Source organism: Mobula hypostoma, chromosome 24 (genome assembly GCF_963921235.1).
Source record: "Mobula hypostoma chromosome 24, sMobHyp1.1, whole genome shotgun sequence".
NCBI lineage: Eukaryota > Metazoa > Chordata > Chondrichthyes > Myliobatiformes > Myliobatidae > Mobula > Mobula hypostoma.
Genome location: NC_086120.1, coordinates 581,682 through 606,003, shown reverse-complemented (window position 1 = coordinate 606,003; position 24,322 = coordinate 581,682). Strand labels below are relative to the sequence as shown.

The 24,322-nt window shown below is 42.0% G+C and overlaps 1 protein-coding gene across 3 annotated transcripts in view; it reads right to left on the bottom strand.

Annotated features, from left to right (window-relative positions):
• wdr55 (WD repeat domain 55) overlaps positions 1-24,322 on the bottom strand; it is a 51,786-nt gene that overhangs the window by 3,678 nt on the left and 23,786 nt on the right. For all 3 annotated transcript variants that reach the window (XM_063032229.1, XM_063032230.1, XM_063032231.1), the window contains exons 5-7: positions 17,215-17,394; positions 13,257-13,356; positions 1,083-1,252 (exon numbers count right to left, since the gene is read on the bottom strand). In XM_063032229.1, the coding sequence (XP_062888299.1) occupies positions 1,083-1,252; positions 13,257-13,356; positions 17,215-17,394 (450 nt within the window). The remainder of the gene's footprint in view (positions 1-1,082; positions 1,253-13,256; positions 13,357-17,214; positions 17,395-24,322) is intronic.

The following is a 24,322-nucleotide window of genomic DNA, read 5'->3' as shown; positions in this document are numbered from 1 at the left end:
ACTTCCGCCACCTTCAACAGGACCCACCACTAAGCACATCTTTCCCTCTCCACCCCTCTCCGCTTTCTGCAGGGATCGGTCCCTCCCCATGGATCTCCCACCCGGCACTTATCCCTGTAAGCGCAAATGCTACACCTGTCCCTACACCTCCGCTCTTGCCACCATTCAGGGCCCCAAACAGTCCTTCCAGGTGAGGCAACACTTCACTTGTGAGTCTGTTGGGGTCATCTATTGCATCCGGTGCTCCCGGTGCAGCCTCCTCTACATCAGTGAAACCTGATGCAGACTTGGGGACCGCTTCATCGAGCACCTCCGCTCCGTCCGCCACAACAGACAGGATCTCCCAGTAGCCACCCACTTCAACTCTGCTTCCCATTCAGATATGTCTATACATGGCCTCCTCTACTGCCATGATGAGGCTAAACGCAGGTTGGAGGAGCAACACCTCATATATCGACTAGGTAGTCTCCAGTCCCTTGGTATGAACATAGAATTCTCCAGCTTCCGGTAATTCCCTCCCCCTCTCTTCCTCTATCCCTATTTCACTCTGCCCCCTTCCCCAGCTGCCCATCACCTCCCTCATGGTTCCGCCTCCTTCTACTATCCATTGTGTTCTCCCCTATTCCTTCTTCACCTTTCCTGCCTATCCCCTCCCTGCTTCCCCTCCCCCACCCCTTTATCTTTCGCCTTACTGGTTTTTCACCTGGAACCTACCAGTCTTCTCCTTCCTACCCTCCCCCTGTCTTCTTTATAGGACATCTGCCCCTTCCCTCTACAGTCCTGACGAAGGGTTCCAGCCCGAAACGTCGACTGATCGTTTCCACGGATGCTGCCCGACCTGCTGAGTTCCTCCAGCGTGTTGTGAGTATGTTTCAATATATATGTGACAAATAAAGTTAATTGTTCTTTAATAAATAGTAGAATTTACTCCTGCTCCTAGTCCATATACTCCTATGTCCTTAACTTTCTGGTGGGCGTAACACTGCTCAGTACGTGGCAGGAAGGATGCAATGGCCCAGGTGCAGGGTTGATGGGAGTGGGTAGGATGGAAAATATAAACAGTAACCAACATGCTTTCTCACCTGATGACTCCATCCATGGAAGCTGTACAAAGAATGTTATCTGTGATAGGCACGACACAGTCAATGGATTCTCTCTGCACTGCGAATCGATCACTGGTTGCCCCAAATCCATCCCAGTTGAAGAGGTAGATCATTCCTTCAGATGAACTGCACGTCACCTTGCTGCCTCGCTATTCACAAATGGAGGAAAGTTAGTTAGCAACATACAGCACACTGCCATGGCTCCAATTCCATTAAACTTCTGCCTCACCAAGAGGAGAAGTATAACACTCTTAGCCCACCTTGTTTAATTCCAACCCTAATCAGGCAATCCAACTCTTTAAGAATAAAGGCAACAAAGAATAAAGATAACTACCACAGCATTTCTCTCCTGTCAGTAGCTGGAAAGATCCTGGCTCGTGTAATCTTCAATTGCCCAATTACCAACATGCAGAAAAGAATATTCCAGAGACATAGTATGGTTTTCATCTGGGTCACAGCACCATCAACATGATCTTCGTAGTTCGCCATGTTCAAGAAAAAAAGCATCGAGCAGAACCTACACCTGTGCATCATCTTTGTAGATCGAACTGAAATGTTTGATACAGCAAAAGCAGAGGTGCTCCGAGCAATCCTGTCAAAACTGGACGCAAATTCGTCAACCTCATTTGCCTTTTCATGACAATATGACTGGCCAAGTCCTCTCAAACGGTGACATCTCAGAGCCATTCAATATTTCAAACAGACAAAGGGTGTCTGTTGGCCCTGTGTTGTTCAACCTGGTCTTCACATATGCTGAACCAGGCAATCAAAGACCTCAAATGTGGTGTACCTCAAACGTGAAGTACAGACTGGAGGGACTTTTTGACCTGCGTCATCTGAGTACCAGAACAAAGATGGTCAAGAAACTAATCCTTGAAGCCCTCTATGCCAACGGTACAGAGATTCTGGGGCCTGTTGACTTGCGGCCGTTAGGTGTTTTGAGCAGTGGCCAATTGGAGATCTAAAGTGTGAGAAGACATAGCTCACTCAGCAAATTAGTAGAAAAGGCAGCAACACGCAGCAGTTCGATGTTTTGAGCAGCATCCAATCAGTATTCAGGATTTACTGGTTAAAATAAGGCAGGGGCAAATGCAGCAGCCATTGTTGGAGTGGACAGAGAAAGAGTGGGATTTTTGAACCTTTAGCTCTTAGAGGCTTTAGCAAGGAAGAGGCTTGAGTGACAGAAAGTGAAAAGCTGTAAGTAGATTCCTTTTCTCACAAACACGAATTCTGCAGATGCTGGAATTTGAAGCAACACACATCAAAGTTGCTGGTGAACGTTCACCAGCAACTTTGATGTGAGTTGCTTCCTTTTCTCACAGTTCATTTATTGTTTTTCCTTCTCTATATTTGCTCAGTTAGAACAGTAGGGTAGTTGAATGCACCTCTTGTGGGATGTGGGAAGGCAGGGAGATAGCCAGTGGCCCTGATGACTACAGCTCCGAGAAGTGCACCCAACTACAGCTTCTAACGCTCTGTGTTAAGGAGCTGGAGCTGTAGTTGTAGCTGGATGAACTCCGGATCATTCTGGAGGCTGATGGGATGATAGATGGGACATATAGAGAGGTGGTTACACCCAAGGTGCAGGACACAGGACTCGGTCATGAAGGGGAAAGGAGTTAAACAGCCAGTGCAGAGTACCACTGTGGTTATCCCCTTCATCGACAAATAGATCACTTTGGATACTGTCAGGGAGGATGACCAAGCAGAGGAAAGTCACAGCGGTCAGGTCTCTGGCACTGAGTCTGACTAAGAAGGGAAGTGGGGAGAAGAAGTGAGCTGTGGTGATAGGGAATTCGTTAGTTAGGGGAACAGAAAAGAGGTTCTATGGACAAGGACGAGATTCCCAGATGATATGTTGCCTCCCAGGTGCCAAGGTTCAGGACATCTCAGATCAAGTCCTCAGCATTCTTAAGTAGGAGGGTGAGCAGCCAGAGGTTGTGATCCATGGAGGTCCAAATGACAGAGTGACCAGATTCTGCAAAGTGAGTTCAGGAGTTTGGTGCTAAGTTAAAGGACAGGACCACTAAGAGTTATGATTTCAGAATTGCTACCCATGTCATGTGCTACTGAGCCCAAAACTAGGAAGATTATACAGTTTACCACTTGGCTAAGGTGTTCGTGTAGGAGGGAAGGAGTCAGATTTTTGGATCATTATGCTCTCTTCCAGGGAAGGTGGGACCTGTACAGAAGGGGCGGTTTGCACCTGAATTGGAATGAGCCTAATATCCTAGCAGGAAGGTTTGCTAGTGCTGCACGGGGTGTGGGGAAGGGGGGTTAACCACAGTTTCAGGGCGAAGGGAACCAGAGGTCTTGGCCTCCACTGTGTCTGTGGCAGAGCATTCCAGATTCCTGACTCTTTGGCTAAAAAAAAAAAAATTCTCCTTACCTCTGTTCTAAAAGGTCACCCCTGAATTCTGAGGTTGTGCCCTCTAGCTCTAGATACATCCTCTCCACATCCACCATATCCAGTCCTTTCAACATTCGGTATGTTTCAGTAAGATCCCATGCATTCTTCTAAATTCCAAAGAGTACAGGCCAAAAAATCCCAAATGCTCTTCATACATTAACCCCTTCATTCCTGGAATTATCCTAGTCAACCTCCTCTAGACTCTATCCAATGACAACACATCCTTTCTGAGATACGGGGCCCAAAACTGTTGACAATACTCCAAGTGTGGCCTGACTAGTGTCTTATAAAGCTTCAGCATTATCTCATTGCTTTTATATTCTATTCCCCTTGAAATAAATGCCAACATTGCACTTGCCTTTTTTACCACAGACTCAACCAGTAAATTAACCTTCTGGGAGTCTTGGACGAGGACTCAAGTCCCCCTGCACCTCTGATGTTTGAACATTCTCCCCGTTTAGATAATTGTCCACACTGTTGTTCCTTTCACCAAAATGCATTATCATACATTTCTCAACACTGTTCCATCTGCCACTTTTTTGCCCATTCTTCCTATTTGTCTAAGTCCTGCTGCAATCACATTGCTTCCTCACACAACCTACCCCTCCACCTATCTTCATATCGTTGCAACTTTTGCAACAAAGCCATCAATTCCATTGACAAACAATGTGAAAAGTAGCGGTCCCAATACTGACCCCTGAGGAACACCACTAATCACTGGCAGCCAACCAGAAAAGGCCCCCTTTATTCCCATTCACTTCCTCCTGCCTGTCAGCTATTCCTCTGTCCATGCCAGTATCTTTCCTGTAACACCAAGGGATTTTATCTTGTTAAGCAGCCTCCTGTGTGGCACCCGATCAAGTGCCTTCTAAAAATCTAAGTAAATGACATCCATTGCCTCTCTTTTGTCCACCCTGCTTGTTACTTCCTCAAAGAACTCTATCAGATTTGTCAGGCAAAATTTCCCCTGACAGAAATCATGTGGACTTTGACTTATTTTATCAATATTCTCCAAGTACACTAAAATCTCATCCTTCATAATTGACTCCCAACACTTTACCAACCACTGAAGTTAAGCTAACTGACCTTTCTTTTGCCTTCCTCCCTTCTTAAAGAGGCCAAAGGAACAGAACATGACTTAGGCTGGAGGGTCACGAGTCCGATCAAACATTCTCCTCTTCTACAGACAAGCCAATTCTGAATCCAAATGACGAATGGATTCCAGGCATCTTAATTTTCTGGATGAGCCTCCCTTAAGAGACCTTGTCAAATGCCTTACTAAAATCCTTATGGACAAAGTGCACAGCTCTGCTTCATCAATTATCTTTGTTGCTTTCTCAAAAATCTCAATCAAATTAGTAAGATGACACTTGCCGACTGTTGTTAATTAGGCCATAGCTTTCTAAATGCTCATAAATCCTATCCCTAAGAATCCTCTCCAGTACATTCCACACCACTGATATGAGACTGACCAGTACATAGTTTCCAGGATTATCCCCGTTTCCCTTCTTGAGTAATAGAACACCATTAGCTACTCTCCAGTCCTCTGGGACTTCACATATGGTTAGAGAGGGCACAGATTCTGGTCAAAGCCCCAACAATTTCATCTCTTGTCTCTCTCAAACCTGGGGTGTATTCCATTAGGCCCTAGGGACTTATCAACCTTAATGTTCTTCAGTGACCTTACACCATCTCCTTCTTTATCTCAAAATGGTCCGGGAAGCTCTTATTGTTTAGACCCAATGGCTAGTTGAAGGATCACATCCTTTTCCTCAAGTTGTCATTAGACTGTTGCTGCAGTTCCAAAGATCAAAGACAAATAGAAAGGAAGAGGAGTGGGATGAAGAATTGAGTAACAGACAACTGCAAGTTTAAGGCCATCCTTAGAAACTGAATGAGGATGTTCTGCAGAGCTCTCTCACAGTCTATGTTGGTTTCCTCAGTGAGGCTCAAACCATACTGTGAGCACCAAACACAGTGCACTACATCGTGAATACCAGTGAATTGCTTAAGATAGTGAAGAGGACTGGGTTTCAGCTGAGTGCAGCTGAGCCATCAAGGATGCAATTCCTTGGGAATACTGTGGTGGAGGCTGACAATGGGGGATGATTAAACATGATGGCTAGTGAACCACAGTGCTGTGCCTTCTGTTATTAAAACTGTCAACCACTACCCTTTACTTTCTCCCAGTGAACTACGGTTTCAGACAAAAGTTTTAATCCATTATTTTTGATCTTCCCTATTCGGCTATTTCAGCATTTCAAATGGCTTCAGTTTCTTTTCAGCATTTCGTGGTTAGAAAGTTTTACTTAACGCACATATGCTTTAAAGAATTTGCCCTTGATTTTGCAGTACTTAATTGAACTACATTTCAATTCTGCTGAAGAATTTACCTTTGAGCTGTTGAGCCATGAGCAAGTAGAACGCACCCTCCTGTAGCTCCGGCAGATTTGATATTAAAACTTCATTTACACAAAGTCAATTTGAGGTTTAGTGTGGGAAACGAAGGGAAAGTGCTCTTCAATGCATACCAGAAGGAGAAATAGTGAAGGACTGCACTACAAAATGCCAAGAAGAGGAACAACTAAGGCAGAGACGAACAAAGAAACAGGCCAAATTGACTCCTCAGAGCTCACGAGTGAGGGCCACATGGAGCCACGTCACAGGGTACGGACAACAATGCGGTATTGGTGGCCATAGAGTCAATACATGCAGAGCTAACTATGAGGAAGTCAGACATCTGTAAGAAAATTGAAGAAAAAGTTGCAGAGGTAGCAGTCTCTTTGAGAAGGAAAATTGCTTCGTTGAAAGCAGAAAATGATGCTGCGATTATCGCATTGAAAGCCCAGTTGAATACACAAGATCAAAGAGATAGCAGAGTCGGCTAATGGAGCTTCAGACATAGTTGTGGAGCTGGAAAGCAAGGTGAAACGACTTTGTGGGCAAGTTGAACAACCTTCTGAAAAATGCCTGGATTTAGAGGGACGTGCGAAACGACAGAATCTGAGAATTGCGGGCCTACAGGAGGGGAAGGAAAATGGGCAGAAGACAAGAGATTTCGTGGCACAGATGCTAAAAGAAGCTCCAGTGATAGACCGAGCACATAGAGCACTTCAGAAGCTCCAGGGGACGACGAGGCGCTGCGACACCTGATCGTGAGGATCCATTATTGCCATGTATTTGAAGATATAATGCAGAAGGCGATAGGTACCAAGAATATACAATATCATGGACAAAGGATTCAGATCTTCAGAGACCTTCCATCCACGGTGGCTAAACAACATGCGGCTTTCACACCGGTCAGGAGGTTGCTGCAGGATAGACCTGGAGTCAAGTTTGGCCTCCTCTATCCCGCGAAGCTACAAGTGACAATTAATGGAACCAAGGTGGTGTTTACAGATCCAGAAGAAGCTCGCCAGTATGCGGAACGTCATTTGGGAAATGTTGAGAAGTGACTGTGCACAGTGAGAAGAAACCCCTTAAAGAATGAAGATGCCCCAAGTAAAACTCCACAGTAGGAAATTGTGAACGTTTCGAACATTAATGAGGCCCTGCCTCTAATCCCTGTAGAAAACAGGATTCTTTCAGTTTTATTTGGATTGTCCTATGTTGGATGAAAGCCCTATGAGTGCACAGATAGAAATAAGAGTTGGTCTAAACTGGTGTTGTATGAGGAGTATGGTGTTAATGGTGCTAGAGTAAGTTATAGCTTTGAGAATCACACATTAACATCTCGGTAATCTCTGTTTGCTAGTTTTTCTCGGTTTTTTCCATTCCGTTTGTTGGTTATTTCAAGCTTTCAAGGGTGATGGGGGTTGTGGGGGAGGGAGGGACAGGGGTAAGGGAGTGCTGTTTAGGATCCATTCATTTCTAATGACTAATAGATTTACAAGATCCAGAACAGATCAAAAACATTATCATACAGATGTTAAATACTGAGATGGTAGGAGGTCAGGGGACAAGAAATCGCATTACTTTTTGTTCCTGGAATGTAAATGGGATTAATGAGCCGGTGAAAAGGGGTAAAGTGCTGTCTCACCTAAAGTCGCTACAGGCCGATGTGATCTTCCTGCAGGAAACACATTTGAAGAATGAAGCTCACTGTAAAATTAGGGGCAAGTGGATAGGCCAAATATATTCCTCTAAGTTTCCAATGAAATCTAGGGGTGTGGCAATAATAATTTGCAGAAACGTTCCATTTCATCACCTAACAACAATAGCGGACGAGGATGGGAGATATGTTATAGTTACTGGGGAAATACAATCTACACCAGTTACCTTACTGAATATCTACGGACCAAACTGGGATGAGCCGGAATTTTTTAGACAAGTTCTAGGATTGATACCAGAGGTCTCCAGCACTAACCTGATTATTGGAGGGGATTTTAATTTTATTCTGGATACATATTTAGACAGATCTTCCAATCAGAGGGCATTTACCATCAAAGACAAGTAACCTGCTGAAAACAAATATAGACAATATGAATCTGTGTGAGATATGGAGACTATTCAACCCTACAGGGAGGGAGTATTCATTCCACTCTAAAGTTCATAATGTATATACTAGGATTGACTATTTCCTCCTTGATGGCAAAATACTGCCACAAGTCGATAACGTAAAATATCATAATATTGTCATCTCAGACCACAGCCCTGTTACTTTTTCACTGGAGCTGGGTGAATCGACGCAAATACATAGAAATTGGAGGTTTAATGCTCAAACCCAAAATTTTGTGAGTATTTAGAATCACAAATTTTATTGTTTTTTGAGTCAAATGATAATAGTGAAACACCCCCAGGATGACTATGGGAAACATTTAAAGCTTATGTTAGAGGATGTATAATTTTTTTTCAGTCTTCCCTAAAGAAACATAGTAGAGCAGAACAAATAGAACTAGAAGAACAAATAGGTAAACTACACACGGAGAATGAGCGACAACCATCCGCTGAAAAATACAACAGAGTTTCAGCATTAAAATACAAACTGAACCAAATACTCTCAGAAAGGGTGTGCAGAGCCTTCATGTTTACAAAACAGAATTTCTTTCAATTTGGTGATAGACCGCACAAATTGCTGGCAAGACAGCTACACAAATTGGAAAGTGATCAGGCCATTCATAAAATTAAATCAGACTCAGGTTGATGTCACACAAAAGTTCCATCAGAATTATGAAAAATTATATACATCTCAATCTGATGTATTGACAGGGAGCGTGCACACATTTCTGGACACTTGTAGGCTACCTTCCCGCAATCTGACGGAGTGTCAGGCTTTGGAAGCAGAGATTACAAATGGCAAAATAGTAAGAACAATAAGATCCCTGAAAAATGGCAAGAGTCCAGGTTCGGTTGGAATAGGTAATGAGTTTTATAATGAGTCCTGACGAAGGGTCTCGGCCTGAAACGTCGACTGCGCCTCTTCCTATAGATGCTGCTTGGCCTGCTGCGTTCACCAGCAACTTTGATGTATGTTGCATGAGTTTTATAAGAAGTTTAGTGACTTATTAGCACCTTATATGGTAAGGATGTATAGAAAGTTGTTTGATACTGGCAGGTTACCCCAAACCCTGAACAAGGCCATTATCACGCTTATTCCGAAGAAGGACAAAGACCCAGAGGAGGTAGGATCTTATAGACCGATTTCACTGCTAAATTCGGATCAGAAAATTTTGGCTAAAACGCTGGCAAGGAGACTCAGTCAGCAGATAAATAAATTGGTATACTCAGATCAAACAGGGTTTATCCCTAAAAGGAATTCTTTCCATAACATCAGGCGCCTTCTTAATATAATGCATTCCCCAAGACATCCAAAGGAAGACCTTATATTATTAAGTTTAGATGCTGAGAAAGCATTCGACCAAGTGGAATGGCAATACCTCTATGAGGTTTTGAAAACATTTGGAATGGCAGACAAATTTATAACTTGGATTAAGCTACTGTACAGTAACCCTAGTGCTAAAATACTAACTAATCAGACCGTCTCAGAACCATTCAGTTTGTACAGGGGCACAAGACAGGGCTGTGCATTAAGTCCCTTATTGTTTGTGTTAGCCCTGGAACCACTGGTGGAGACTGTATGTTCTCACCCCAAAATTTATGGGTACAATACAGAATATACTATCAACAAAATTTCCTTTATGCAGACGATGTTTTGTTGTTTGTAACAAAACCATATAGTACTATTCCAGTTTTGCTGGAAATAGTCAATTTATTTGGCACTTTCTCAGGGTATAAGATTAATTGGGGGGAAAAGTGAATTATTCCTGGTCCGAGTAGAAGGAGGGTCTTAAACAATTTCCATTCAAAATAACCCTTGAGAAGTTTACTTACCTCGGAATTGTAATAACCAAAAAGTATAGTTCTGTATTGAAGCAAATTTTATCCCTCTAATTGAAAAGGTTAAAAAGAAAATAGAATTTTGGAAGACACTCCCAATTTCTTTAGTGGGTAGAGTAAATGCAGTCAAGATGATCTCTCTTGCCCAACTGCCTTTATCTTACGAAAACCTTTTTTAAAGGATTAGATTCGATAATTCTACCTTTTATATGGAATTATAAAGCCCACCGAATTAGGAAAGAACATCTCTGCAAGAATAAGACTAGTGGGGGGCTGGCACTACCCAACTTTATTTTTTATTACTGGGTTACTAACGTTAGCCATATAGCATACTGGATAGATGATATGGTTGTATTTCCCGGATGGTTGGAGATGGAGCGTGAGGACTGCCTACCATGTTCCGTAGGGGCAATCATTATGTCCCCTATTCGGTTAAATAAAGCCTGTTATGGAGGCAATCCCATTATCCATAGCACCATACAGATGTGGAGACAAACGGGGAAGCATTTGAAACTCAGAACATTATCTTTTCTTGTACCTATATCAGTGAACCCCTCTTTTATCCCCTCATGTACAGATGGGGCCTTTGATGCATGGCGAGAATTAGGGATACGCAGCGTTGGAGACTTATACATATAAGGGATTTTTCCGACATTTCGCCAGCTCCAGGACAAATTCGGATTGCAAAAGAGTCATTTTTTCAGGTATCTCCAGCTAAGACACTATATAAGATCACATCTTTCTGGTTTTGAGAAGGCAGAACCTGATAAATTAGATAATCATTTAAGATCATGTTTAGGGACAGAACACATCATCACCTATCTGTATGATGCCATACAAAACAAGTGTCATACAACAATGGATAATATTAGAAAAGAGTGGGAAAAGGAGTTGGGTACAGAGATAGAGGAGGTTATATAGAACGCAAACAACAGGAATTCTGCAGATGCTGGAAATTCAAGCAACATACATCAAAGTTGCTGGTGAACGCAGCAGGCCAGGCAGCATCTATAGGAAGAGGCGCAGTCGACGTTTCAGGCCGAGACCCTTCGACAGGTTATATAGAATGAGGCTTTGGAGTATGTTAACTCCTTTTCCATCAATGCCAGGCATTGTTTAATACAATTTTAAATCCTACATAGACTACATTACTCAAAAGTAGGGATTCATAAAATATTCCCAGAGGTGTCCCTAATGTGTGAGAAATGCAAGTCCTTGGAGGCAAATTTGTTACATAGTTATGCTTTATGTCCCAGGATACAAGAGTATTGGAAGCAAATATTTGAGGTCTTATCAAAGGTACTAGAGGTTCAGATACTACCAGGCCCCATTTTAATAATTTTTGGAACTTCTGCAAGGGCAAATATAAACGTTTGTAAATTCCAGGCTACCCAGCAACAACTCCTGACCTATGGCGTACTTAATGGAAAGAAATTCATACTGATGTTCTGGAAAAAGGAGGAAACTCCATCACTCAGACAATGGCTGGCTGCATTAATGGATACTCTGCATCTAGAGAGGATAAGATACGTTATCAAGGACAGACTCAAGGAATTTGAAAAAATCTGGCAACCATTACTTAGAAGAGACCAACAGCTGAACTAAGTGTGGGGGGCGGTAGGACCTAAACAGCACATACGGGAGGTGTGAGGGGAGGGGAGGGCTGGGAAGGGGAAAGGAGACGGGGTGGTAGGGTTTCCTTTGCTTTTTGCTTGTTTACTATACATACATTCATTTGACTTTCATTATGTTGTTATAAGAAAGTAAAGAAAAAAGAAGCATTGTACCGGTGTCCCCCGCTTTTCGAACGTTCACTTTACGAAACCTCACTGTTACGAAAGACCTACATTAGTACCCTGTTTTCACTAACAGAAGGTGTTCTCACTGTTACAAAAAAAAGCAGCGCCCGGGGAAAATCAGCGCGCTCCCCGAGCAGCCACTTTCCCCCGGATTCGGAACTGCATTCTAGCCAGCATTGTTTAAACACATGCCTGTGAGCAGCCGTTTGCAGGATGAGTTCTATGATATCGGAAAAGCCTGAAAGAGCTCGTAAGGGTGTTACACTTAGCGTAAAATTAGACATATTTAAGCGTTTCGATCATGGTGAACGAAGCAAGGACAAAGTGAGTTTGGCGAACATGAAGTTGAAGAGCTTTTGGCATCCCATGACCAAGAACTGATAGATGAAGAGCTGATGCAATTGGAAGAAAGGATAACAATCGAAACTGAATGCAGTAGCGAACTGAACGTGAAGCAACTGCATGAGATTTTCGCTGCAATGATAAAGTACAACTTTAATTTTGAATGGGTACGTAGGTTTAGGGGATATTTGCAGGATGGTTTGAGTGCTTACAAAGAACTGAATGATAGTAAAATGCACGAGGCTCAGCAGTCAAGCAAGCCTTCCACATCAGCCACAGCAGACGACAAACCTCGACCTTCGACATCGAGGCGGGCAGTCATAGAAGATGGGCTGCCTGCTCTAATGGAATCAGGCGACAAGATGATACCCCAGTGTCCCACCACCCCGCAATTTGCGGAGAATGCAGCGGTAGCCAGGAGGCAGATAGAACATCTTTAAGAAAAAAGCCGAAATAAACATGCTAATTAATTAGGTGCCACCCGACACGTAACTGTGCAATTGGAAATCGGCACTGATCTGGCCGACAAGTACATGCCGGGCGGCACCTAATTAATTAGCATGTTTATTTCGGCTTTTTTCTTAAAGATGTGCTGTGTGCCTCCCGGCTACCGCTGCACCCCTGCATGCTTCGCGGATCGGTATCAGTCGGCGGCATGGAGGGTGGGGGCCAATGCACCACCCAACCTGCGACGACTCAGTCTAACACACCATCATCAGTGTGCTCGGCGCTGAACCAATTCTGGTATGTGATACTACACTGTATATACATTATTTCTACTTTATATAGGCTGTGTATTTTTACGTGTTATTTGGTATGATTTGGCAGCTTCATAGCTTAAAGGTTACTGGAGAGAGTGTTTCTGCCGAGAGCGCTTGCGTGAGATTTTCTGCCAATGGCACTTGTGTGAGATTTTCGCTACGGAGAACGGTGCAGTAATGATTGTAGAAAAGTATTTCTATTTTATATAGGCTGTGTTTTTATCATATCATTCCTGCTTTTACTATATGTTACTGTTATTTTAGGTTTTACGTGTTATTTGGCATGATTTGGTACGTTATTTTTGGGTCTGCGAACACTCAAATTTTTCCCATATAATTGCTTCTTCGCTTTACGACATTTCGGCTTACGAACCGTTTCAGAGGAACGCTCTACCTTCGGATGGCGGGGGAAACCTCTACTTTAGGATATTGTCGGTTGTGGTTAAGCTGATGTTCCTTCACAATAAAAACATTAGAAAACAAATTTTAAAAAAGAAGAATGTACCTTCATAATAGCCAGTGATGTAAGGTCACCATCCTGAAATTCTGATTGCAGCTCAAAGCGGCGCCTCTTGATGTTGAAAACACACATTGTACCATCACCACTGGAAAGATACACAAGGCAATGTGAAGAGTCAAGATGTAGGGACAGGAAGAGACATAGAATTACTGCATATAGAACAGTACAGAAGAGATCAGTTGGGCCAAAATAGTAAAATTCACTCTCCACCCACCTCTTCCCGTTCTTTATCCAACATCAGCAGAATCACCCTCCAATTCCTTTTATCCCTTTATACTTTATCCAGCTTCTCTCAAATATTCATCCCCACCATCAGTCAGCAGAATCTTCCACATATTCACTGTTTTCTTTTACTCTCTCACTACTTTGCATTAATACCCTTAAATATGCTTTTCCCAAGGTGAAACATTCTCTTTCTCCCTGCTTTATTGAAGTGTTAGATAATTTTGAACACAGCAGGAGAAACAGCCTGTTCAGCCTTTCCAATGAAATAAACCTCACAGTTGCACTCTCAGAAAATAATGTTTTTAGATTTATGCAGAATTCCGTTCACAGTTCTTTAGCAAATGCCCCATGCTGCAGACAACATTCAGACTTACAAGTGACGATGGTAGTCTCCAACAGGCAAGAGTTGATCACCCACCCTTGATTCTCAATAGCATTCCATTGCAGAACCCATCACAACAAATGCTCCATGGTCACCATTGACACAAAATTCAACAGCGGGAGGAGGAGATAGCAGCGCGCTGCGCGCACACAGACCGCCGGTGAAAATGATATTGTATCCGTTAAATAGGGGCCATGGACAATTCTGATTTGATGGAGACCGACGTGAAAGCACAGAGGAACATCTGGAGAAATTTCTGAAACGCCTGTTCGCTGCCGTTGTTATTGCGCGATCGAAAAATCTTCTGGAGGGAAGGCCCCAAAACCCCCAGCTTTCCCTGCTGCTGGCGACTGAGATTGAGGTCAAATCGTTCGGATAAAGATGGTGCTCAGTACTCGGTGTCGGAGGGCTGATCGAGGCTCGAAGTTTTCGGATGACTCAGAGTCGGATTGTGGTCGGCATGGCAGGGAGAGTTTTCTTCCTTCTCCCATCTGCGTGAGATGTGGGACATTTGAGAGACTTTGAACTTTTTACTGTGCCATGGACTGTTCTTTATCAAGTTATGGTATTGTTGCACTGTTGTAACTATATGTTGTAATTATGTGGTTTTGTTAGTTTTTTCAGTCTTGGTCTGTCCTGTGTTTTGTGATATCACACCGGAGGGAATATTGTATCATTTCTTAATGCATGCATTACTAAATGACAATAAATGAGGACTGCGTGTCTTTGTAATCTAACTGTCCCGTACCGTGTTTCTACGAGCTGAGTGTTCTCTTGTGAGTGACTCATCTTTTGACATCCCAAGCCCTCCCACCAACTGCAAGGCATAAGTGAGGAGTGTAATGAAATACTCTGCACCTGCCTCAATAAATGCAGCTTCAATTACTCAGTAGCATGCAGACCTGCCGACAGCTGTCCATGTCTAGCATAAGTTGTATCCATCTACACCACAACTTTGGACTTAATGGACCGAATGACTTGGTCCTGTGCTTCTATAAACTCTACTTTTCAATTCCATTCCACAATGTCCACATTTTCACAACTGCATGATCTGCCTGAACTGTTCCCAAAACCCCTCTCCCTTCTGGACTTCTCTGCCTCCATCTCAAGAGACAAACTATCAATCCTATCTGTTAATAACAGACATCCCAACTCTCCCAGAAGTTCTGGGAGCCACCCGCATATGAATAGTGGCTCCCTGATGCCCGCAAATTATATACAATATCACGGAAATCAATTTTTTTGACAGCGAGCAAGCGAGAGAGCGCGAGAGCGAGAGAGAGCGCGAGAGCAAGCAAGTGAGAGCGCCAGAGCAAGCGAGAGAGCGCGAGAAAGCAAGCGAGAGAGCGCCAGAGCAAGCGAGAGCGCCAGAGCAAGCAAGCGAGAGCGCGAGAGCAAGCGAGAGAGAGCGCGAGAGCAAGTGAGAGAGAGCGCGAGAGCAAGCAAGCGAGAGAGAAAGCAAGTGAGAGAGAGAGAAAGCAAGCGAGAGCGCGAGAGACCACGAGAGAGAGACAACGCGAGCACGCCATGGCAGAGTGTTCCAAAAAAAAGAAAATATAAAACGTACGTCACCCCAGACTACACTAAAGTGCACCCCTGCCTAATAGGGGTCAAAAATAATGACAGTGTTGCTCGCTGCACTGTTTGCAACAGTGAGTTTTCTATTGCCCATGGTGGGTTAAGACTGTAAAACACATGTGAGTTTAATAGGTGTCATTCGTTCATTAGCATAGCTAACGTTATTTGAACTAGCTGGCTAGCTGCTAAAGAGCTACTCTATTGCAGATATCCCACCTCTCCCGGAAGTCTCCCGCAAATTGATGGTGCTACCTCCCTGAATTCAGTTTTTGCAGGGTGGGATGTCTGTAATAACCCACAGACTGCAACTACACGTCTTCCCACCCTGTCCCCAAATCCATCCTTCAGTTTTTCCTTCTCTGCCACATCTGTTTTCTTGATGTTTTCTACTTTAGGCTCTCTGAAATGCTGTCCTCTTCAAGAGGCATGATTACCCCATCGCTATCACTGATGGAACCCTTACATGCATTTCTTCCATCCAACACACATCTGTTCTCACCACACCCACATGTCCCCCACAACCCAACCAGCCCATGCCCACTCCCACCACCACCACCCCTCCCCAGAGCTAAGGAATCCAGGACCCAGGGCACACTCTCTAAAGAAAAAGGCAGATTGAAAGTTGAATTAAAAGGCATCCGATAGTCTTGCGAGACCATGGATCTGCGCCTGGAAAGTCTTCATTCTCCAGGGCGCAGGCCCGGGCAAGGTTGTATGGAAGACCAGCAGTTGCCCATGCTGCAAGTCTCCCCTCTCCACGACACCAATGTTGTCCGAGGGAAGGGCATTAGGACCCATACAGCTTGGCACCAGTGTCGTTGCACAGCAATGTGTGATTAAGTGCCTTGCTCAAGGACACAACACGTTCCCTCGGCTGGGGCTCAAACTCACGACCTTCAGGTCGCTAGTCCAATGCCTTAACCACTTGGCCACATGCCCACAAAAGTTGAATTACCCTTCCATTTATTGTGTATTCCTTGCCTCATCACACTTTCCCAATTCACACTTTGCTGCCCAACTGACCATTAAGCTGAAAACCTCCTTGTCAAGTCTCCAATATTTAGATCAAGTCACTAATTTATGCTACTGAAGACACAGAACTGAGTACTAAACCCTGTGAAATGTACTGGTACCAGCCTTCCAGTAACAAAATCACCTGTTAATCTGTTCCTACCACTGAGAAATTTTGGTTCCTATTTGTCTCAGTTTATTGGATCCCAGAGACTTTCACTTTTTTTTGGATTGGCCTTTCATCTGGAACTTTGTCAAAAGTCTTGTTACATCAAACATACTCCCTTATCAACTCTGCTTGTTACTTCTTAAAAGAATTCAGATTAGTCAGTCAGATATTCATCTTCCCAAATTCATACTGACTGCCCCCAACAAATCCAAGTCTTTCTAAATTAAGCTGTGTATTGTCCTTAGGCTTATAAAGTAATACATCAAAACTGGCTATATTATTTGCTATAAAATAAATATAGGCATTGAATAACCTTCTGCTCTTCTTTGAAACAGTGCAACAGGAACTTTATAAAGTCATACACAGTTGGATTAGGGTCTAATTGTCATTTTTCTTGTTGTTTAAATTGCTTACACATTTGGATAATCATCTTTGTCTGTAATTTGTAGTATAGCTTTTACTGCCTCAAAATCTCGCAAATTTGAACATCTCATTTGCACCCCTGGAGTGTGTCCAACCCATGAGCTCTTCAGCTATAAGGCAGAAGTACCAAACACAGAGCCAAATTGTCCCCATACCTGGTTGTAAGCAAGATCTTCTTATTCTGGTCAATGGTGATGTCACTGATGTAATCATCATGGTTTTTCATCTCCATGAAGGAGGTTTTTTTCCGCGAGTCCCAAACTTTCAATAAACCATCATCATCTCCCGTGGCAAAAAGATTTTCATCAATCAGCTTCAGGCTATTAATAGCAACACTATTGGGAAAAAAAAAGCAAAGCAGCAGCGTTAGTGAACCCCGAGGACAGATAATGGAGGGAGATTAGCCAAGGGAAGAGAGGAGCTAGGAATCTGTTGTGGTCTGCAGTTGATTACATACAATTCCTGAACTGAGGCAGGGGGAGGAACAAGGGGTACCTATCCGAGTACATTTTAAATACCTGCCTCACCCACCTCCTCTGGCAGCTCATTCCATATACTAGCCACCCTCTGGTCTCTCTCCCCACTCACTTTAAACTGATACCCTCTAGTTCTTGATTCTTCAGCCCCAGGCAAACAACTGTGTGCATTCACTCTCATCAATTTATACACCCTTCCTTCCCCTACGCTTTCCAATGGAAAGAGTCCAAACCTGCTCAATCTCTGTCTCCATAACTATTGCATGCCAGCAACATCTCGTAAATTTTCTCTGCATTCTTTCTGGCTTAGTGACATCCTTCCTTCAGTAGGTTGACCAAAACTGAACACAACATTCTAAATGCAGGTTCACCAATATTTTGTACAATTGCATCACAACATTCTAACTTCTATACTCAGTGCCCTGATTTAATGAAGGCTAGCATGTCAAAAGCTTATCTACCCAGCAAGCAGATGACAGGTAAGGTAGGTAAACTTATCAGCATCAGCAAAACACACGCAATTAATAAAATCGCGTGGGAACAAAGTATACACACACACACACACACACACCCATACACACACACACACACACCCACACACACACATACACACACACACACACACACACACACGAGGTCAAGTGCAAGGCTAATTGAAAGGGCCAATGGTTAGGTGTGCACTGATGGGCGAGGAGGGGTCAAACCTTGATTGGCAGGTGGCGTGTCTTTCGACCAGGTAAATGGGCAGTGCTGTCACGTGACAGTCACGACCCCTCCAATACACTTGCCAAACCAAAACCTATCCCAACTGTGAAGCATGGTGGAAGGAGCATTATGGTTTGAGGCTGCATTACTGCCTCAGCTCTCGGACAGCTTGCAATCCTTGAGGGAACAATTAATTCAAAATTGTATCAAGACATTTTACAAGGAGAATGTCAGGGTAGCAGTCCATCACCTGAAAGTTATTTGATGCAACAAGACCATGATCTGAAATGCAAGAGTAAATCAACACAGAATAGTTTAAAAAGGAAATTTGTGTTTTGGAATGGCCAAGTCAGAATCCAGACCTTAACCCATTTGAGATGTTACTCCATGACCTGAAGAGGGCTGTTCATGCAAGGTATCCCAGAAATATTGATGAACTGAAACAGATTTGTATGGAGGAAAGGAGGTCTAAATTCCTCCTTGCCATTGTGTGGGTCTGATCAGCAGCTACAGGAAATGTTTGGCGGAGGTTATTGTTTACATATAACATAGAACAGTACAGTACAGGCCCTTCGGCCCACAATGTAGTGCCGATCCTTAAACCCTGCCTCCCATATAACCCCCCACCTTAAATTCCTCCATATACCTGTCTAGTTGTCTCTTAAATTTCACTAGTGTATCTGCCTTCACCACTGACTCAGGCAGTGCGTTCCACGCACCAACCACTCTCTGGGTAAAAAACCTTCCTCTATTGTCCCCCTTAAACTTCGCACCCCTTACCTTAAAGCCATGTCCTCTTGTACTGAGCAGTGGTGCCCTGGGGAAGAGGTGCTGGCTGTTCACTTTATCTATTCCTCTTAATGTCTCCTCTCATCCTCCTTCTCTCCAGAGAGTAAAGCCCTAGCTCCCTTAATCTCTGATCATAATGCATACCCTCTAAACCAGGCAGCATCCTGGTAAATCTCCTCTGTACCCTTTCCAATGCTTCCACATCCTTCCTATAGTGACGCGACCAGAACTGGACACAGTTCTCCAAGTGTGGCCTAACCAGAGTTTTATACAGCTGCATCATTACCCTGCGACTCTTAAGCTCTATCCCTCAACTTATGAAAGCTAACACCCCTTAAGCTTTCTTAATGACCCTATCTACCTGTAGGCAATTTTCAGGGATCTGTGGACATGTACCCCCAGATCTCTCTGCTCCTCCACACTTCCAAGTATCCTGCCGTTTACTTTGTACTCTGCTTTGGAGTTTGTCGTTCCAAAGTGTACCACCTCACACTTCTCTGGGTTGAACTCCATCTGCCACTTCTCAGCCCACTTCTGCATCTTATCAATGTCTCTCTGCAATCTTCAACAATCGTCTACACTATCCACAACACCACCAACCTTTGTATCATCTGCAAACTTGCCAACCCACCCTTCTACCCCAACATTCAGGTCGTTAATAAAAATCACGAAAAGTAGAGGTCCCAGAACCAATCCTTGTGGGACACCACTAGTCACAACCCTCCAATCCGAATGTACTCCCTCCACCATGTCCCTCTGCTTTCTGCAGGCAAGCCAATTCTGAATCCATCTGGCCAAACTTTCCTGGATCCCATGCATTCTGATTTTCTGAATAAGCCTCCTGTGTGGAACCTTATCAAATGCCTTACTAAAATCCATGTAGATCATATCCACTGCACTACCCTCTTCTATATGCCTGGTCACCTCCTCAAAGAACTCTGTCAGGCTTGTTAGACACGATCTGCCCTTCACAAAGCCATGCTGACTGTCCCTGATCAGATCATGATTCTCTAAATGCCCATAGATCCTATCTTTAAGAATCTTTTCCAACAGCTTTCCCACCACAGATGTAAGGCTCACTGGTCCATAATTACCTGGACTATCCCTACTACCGTTTTTGAACAAAGGGACAACATTCGCCTCCCTCCAATCCTCCGGTACTATTCCCGTGGACAACGAGGACATAAAGATCCTAGCCGAGGGTCAGCAATCTCTTCCCTCGCCTCGTGGAGCAGCCTGAGGAATATTCCGTCAGGCCCCGGGGACTTATCTGTCCTAATGTATCTTAACAACTCCAACAGACTTCCACCTGCAGCTCAATGGAGTAATACATAAATTTTGTGGCTGCCTTTAATTCCTCCTTTTCCCCAGTCTAAACTTTGAATTATTCAACTTTTATTTTTTGGATCTTGGAGGGAAATAGTGGTCATTATGTCGTATCCTTTAAGAAGTGGAAAACACCTTTTTGAACCCAGCAATGGAAAGGGATAAACTTCGAAAGAAAAATCAGAAGATATACCAGTTTGGGCTGAGCGTTTGGAACGTGCGTTGATGGGTCTCAATAACAAAGTGGACAATAACACTTCTGAGTTGAAGTCATTCCGACAGAGTTTACAGACCATTGAGAAAAATACTGTTTCCCTGAATACTGAGTTTAAAGAATCGAAACGTCAGATTGTGGATATTTCAACCCGATTGGAACAGGCTCAACGCAAAATTGTCGATTTAGAGGCAAAGTCTCATCAGAATAACACTCGTATTGTGGGTCTTCAGGAAGGCTCCGAAAATGGGAATTTATTGGATTATTTTGCCAATCTGTTTCGATCTCTGTTCCCGGATATTCTATCTCAGCCTCCCGATATTGAAAGAGCTCACAGAATTTTCACTTCGTCAGATAAAGCTCGACCAATTTTAGTCAACTTTCTTCGCTTTGAAGTTAAAGACCAAATCATAAAATGTGCAAGAAAACAGAAAGTTTTTAAATTTAATGGTTCCGAGATCCGCTTTTATGAAGATTATCCACGGGAAATTATGGAACAACGGATCAAATTCATATCGGTCATGAAGATCGCTCACGAAGAAAGACTTTTTCCATCCCTGAAATATTCCACGAGATTAAAGTTATTTCCTAAAGATTCTACCCCTCGTGTCTTCTTGGATCCCCAAGCGGCATTGGATTTTGTCAATTCTATAGTGGAATCCGCTGATGTATGAAGGATATTACAGTTTCTGAATAATTTTCTGAAAGAAAACAGGTTTTGAAGATTTCGATATGCTGAAGATATCCTTTGATCGATGGATTACTTAAAGAGGTGATCGTCTTGGTTTGACTAAAGAATTACTTTTTCTTGAAGACTGTTTAGTATACGGAGTGAATTAATACAGCGGATAGATTGTGAACTGGTTTGATTATCTGTGTCTATTTTTTTTCTTTATTAATTAAGTGATAGTTTGCTTACAGTTTATATAGACTTTTTTCTTATATTATGGAGTGTTTAGTAATAGATAATTAGCTTTAATTCTTTTGTTAAATAAGGTAGTAAGTTAAAGAATAATGGCACTGCTTTTCTCTCTTTAGAGATTAAACTGTTTGGGTTAATAGTATTGTTTTGGCGTCTGTGGAGACTGTCTTCGCATTCCCTTAGTTTATTTTCAATGATTAAGTATAAACATTTTTTTCTTTGCTGGGCTTTCTTATCTTAAGGTTACGCATTTTCTTTGTAAGGGTAAGGGGGGAATTGGGAGAAAAAACTTTTAATCATTATTTAAATTGAGCGGCACGCGAAATTCCATTCTTATCTTTTTCTTCTTGGGGATGCGTTCTGGCTTTTTCTCTCTTTTACCGGATTTCCTTCTTTGGGGATGGTGGGAGGTTTGGGGGTATTTTTGTATTTTGGGGTTTATTGTGGGATTTTTTTTTCACACACACTTTCTGTATTTTTCCCCATTATGGAGTTCCGGAGCACGCGTGTTTTCTATTTGGTTATACTCATCACCGCCATCTTTGATTAGCCTGCGATGGTATGTGTGTATTGTCGGGTTTAAGAATAATATCCAATGGTACTTAAACAGATAAACGTTATTAGTTGGAATGTACGTGGCTGGAATCACCCTATTAAGCGAAGGAAGACTTTTAAAGTTCTTAATCGATTCCAGCCCGATACAATTTTTGCTCAAGAAACGCATATCAGAACGGACAATCAAAATAGATTTTTTAAAACATGGAAGGGCCTTCAGTACCATGCTACTTGTCAAAATAAAACAAAGGGAGTATCTATTTTTATTAAATCTAATATTTTATTTATTCAAGAAGACATTGTCTCAAATAATAATGGTAGATTATTAAAGGAACAATTTGTAATAGAAAAATTGTCCTGGTTAATCTATACGGACCTAATGTAGATGATCCTTCTTTTTTAAAAATGTATTTAGTTTATCACCAGACTTAAATGAATATATGCTGCTGATGGGAGGTGACTTCAACTGTTGTTTAAACCCTTTGATTGACAAAAGTTCAACCAATCAGCAGCTTCTTATTAATTCCTTTTTAATTGATTATGGTTTGATAGAAATCTGGAGAAATTTACATCCTAATGACAGAGATTATTCTTTTTATTCACACGTTCATAATAAATATTCGAGAATTGATTATTTTATAGCTGATTTCCGATTTTTGTCCAAAGTCCAGAAATGTGAATATGATGCTATTGCAGTGTCGGATCATGCGCCTTTAAGCTTAACTTTTGAGTTAAATGATGTTAGTAATGTAAACTTGCCTTGGCGCTTTGCAGAAAATTTATTACAAAGTTCGGACTTTGTTAAATTTATAGAGATTCAGATAAAAGATTTCCTTCCTTTTAATAATACGGGAGATGTCTCGAATTTGATTATATGGGATACACTCAAAGCATATTTACAAGGTCAGATAATATCTTATTTGGCTAAACTCAAGAAACAGACAAAAATAGAGTTAGATACAATTTCCAAACTAATTAAAGATCTGGATAATTCTTACGCAGTTTCTCCTAATGTTGATTTATTTAAACAAAGGGTTGAACTTCAATCACAACATAATTTACTATTAACTTATCCTATTGAAAGAAATTTGTTTAAATTATAAAGTCAATTTTATATGTTTGGAGATAAAAGTATCAAGCTATTAGCATCTCAACTTAAAGCAGTTAGAGCTAAAAGACAAATTTTAAAAATTCATAAGGGAGATGGTAGTTTAGCTTGTAATTATGAAGATATTAATAACATTTTTCAAGACTATTATAGTGAACTCTATAAATCTCAGTTTCCAGCTGACCCTTCTAATATGTATGCCTTTTTACAAAAGATTGATTTTCCTAGAATATCTGTTGAAGATCAGCAAATTCTTGATGCTTCTTTTACTGAAAGAGAAATTCAGAAAGCTATTCTGTCAATGCAATCTGGTAAAGCTCCTGGATTGGATGGTTTTACTGTAGGATTTTATAAAAAATTTGAACATTTGCTTACTCCTTAGGAGAGTTACCTTCCACATTTTATGAAGCTTCTATTTCTTTAATTCTTAAGAAAGATAAAGACACTACTGATTGTGCTTCATATAGACCTATTTCATTATTAAATGTGGATGCCAAAATTCTTTCAAAAATAATGGCTAATCGGATGGAGAATATACTAGCTAAAATTTTTTCTCAGGATCAAATGGGTTTTATTAGAGGCCATTATTCTTTTTCTAACACTTGGAGATTGTTAAATATCATATACTCATCCCTCTCTAAGACTCCCCAATGTGTTGTTTCTCCAGATGCTGAAAAGGCATTAGATAGAGTTGAATAGAAATATCTATTTAAAGTTTTAGAGAAATTTAGCTTTGGTGCTAATTTTAATAAATGGATTAGATTGATATATAAAAGCCCTATTGCCACTGTTATTACTAATAACTATAGATCCCCCTTTTTCCAACTTTCCCGGGATACGAGACAAGGATGTCTGTTAAGTCCTCTGTTATTTAATTTGATGTTGGAACCTTTGGCTATTGCACTTCGTGAAGCTAAAAATATTCAAGGAATTTCCATAAATGGGACTATTCATAAGATTTCCCTTTATGCGGATGATCTTTCGGTTTATGTTTCGAATCCCGAAAAATCTATTCCTAGCTTATTGAAATTATTAAATGAATTTGGATTGTTTTCAGGATATAAATTAAACCTGCATAAAAGTGAATTATTTCCTTTAAATGATTCTGCTTCTATATATGATGACATTCCTCTAAAAGTTACGGATTCTTTTAAATATTTAGGTATTA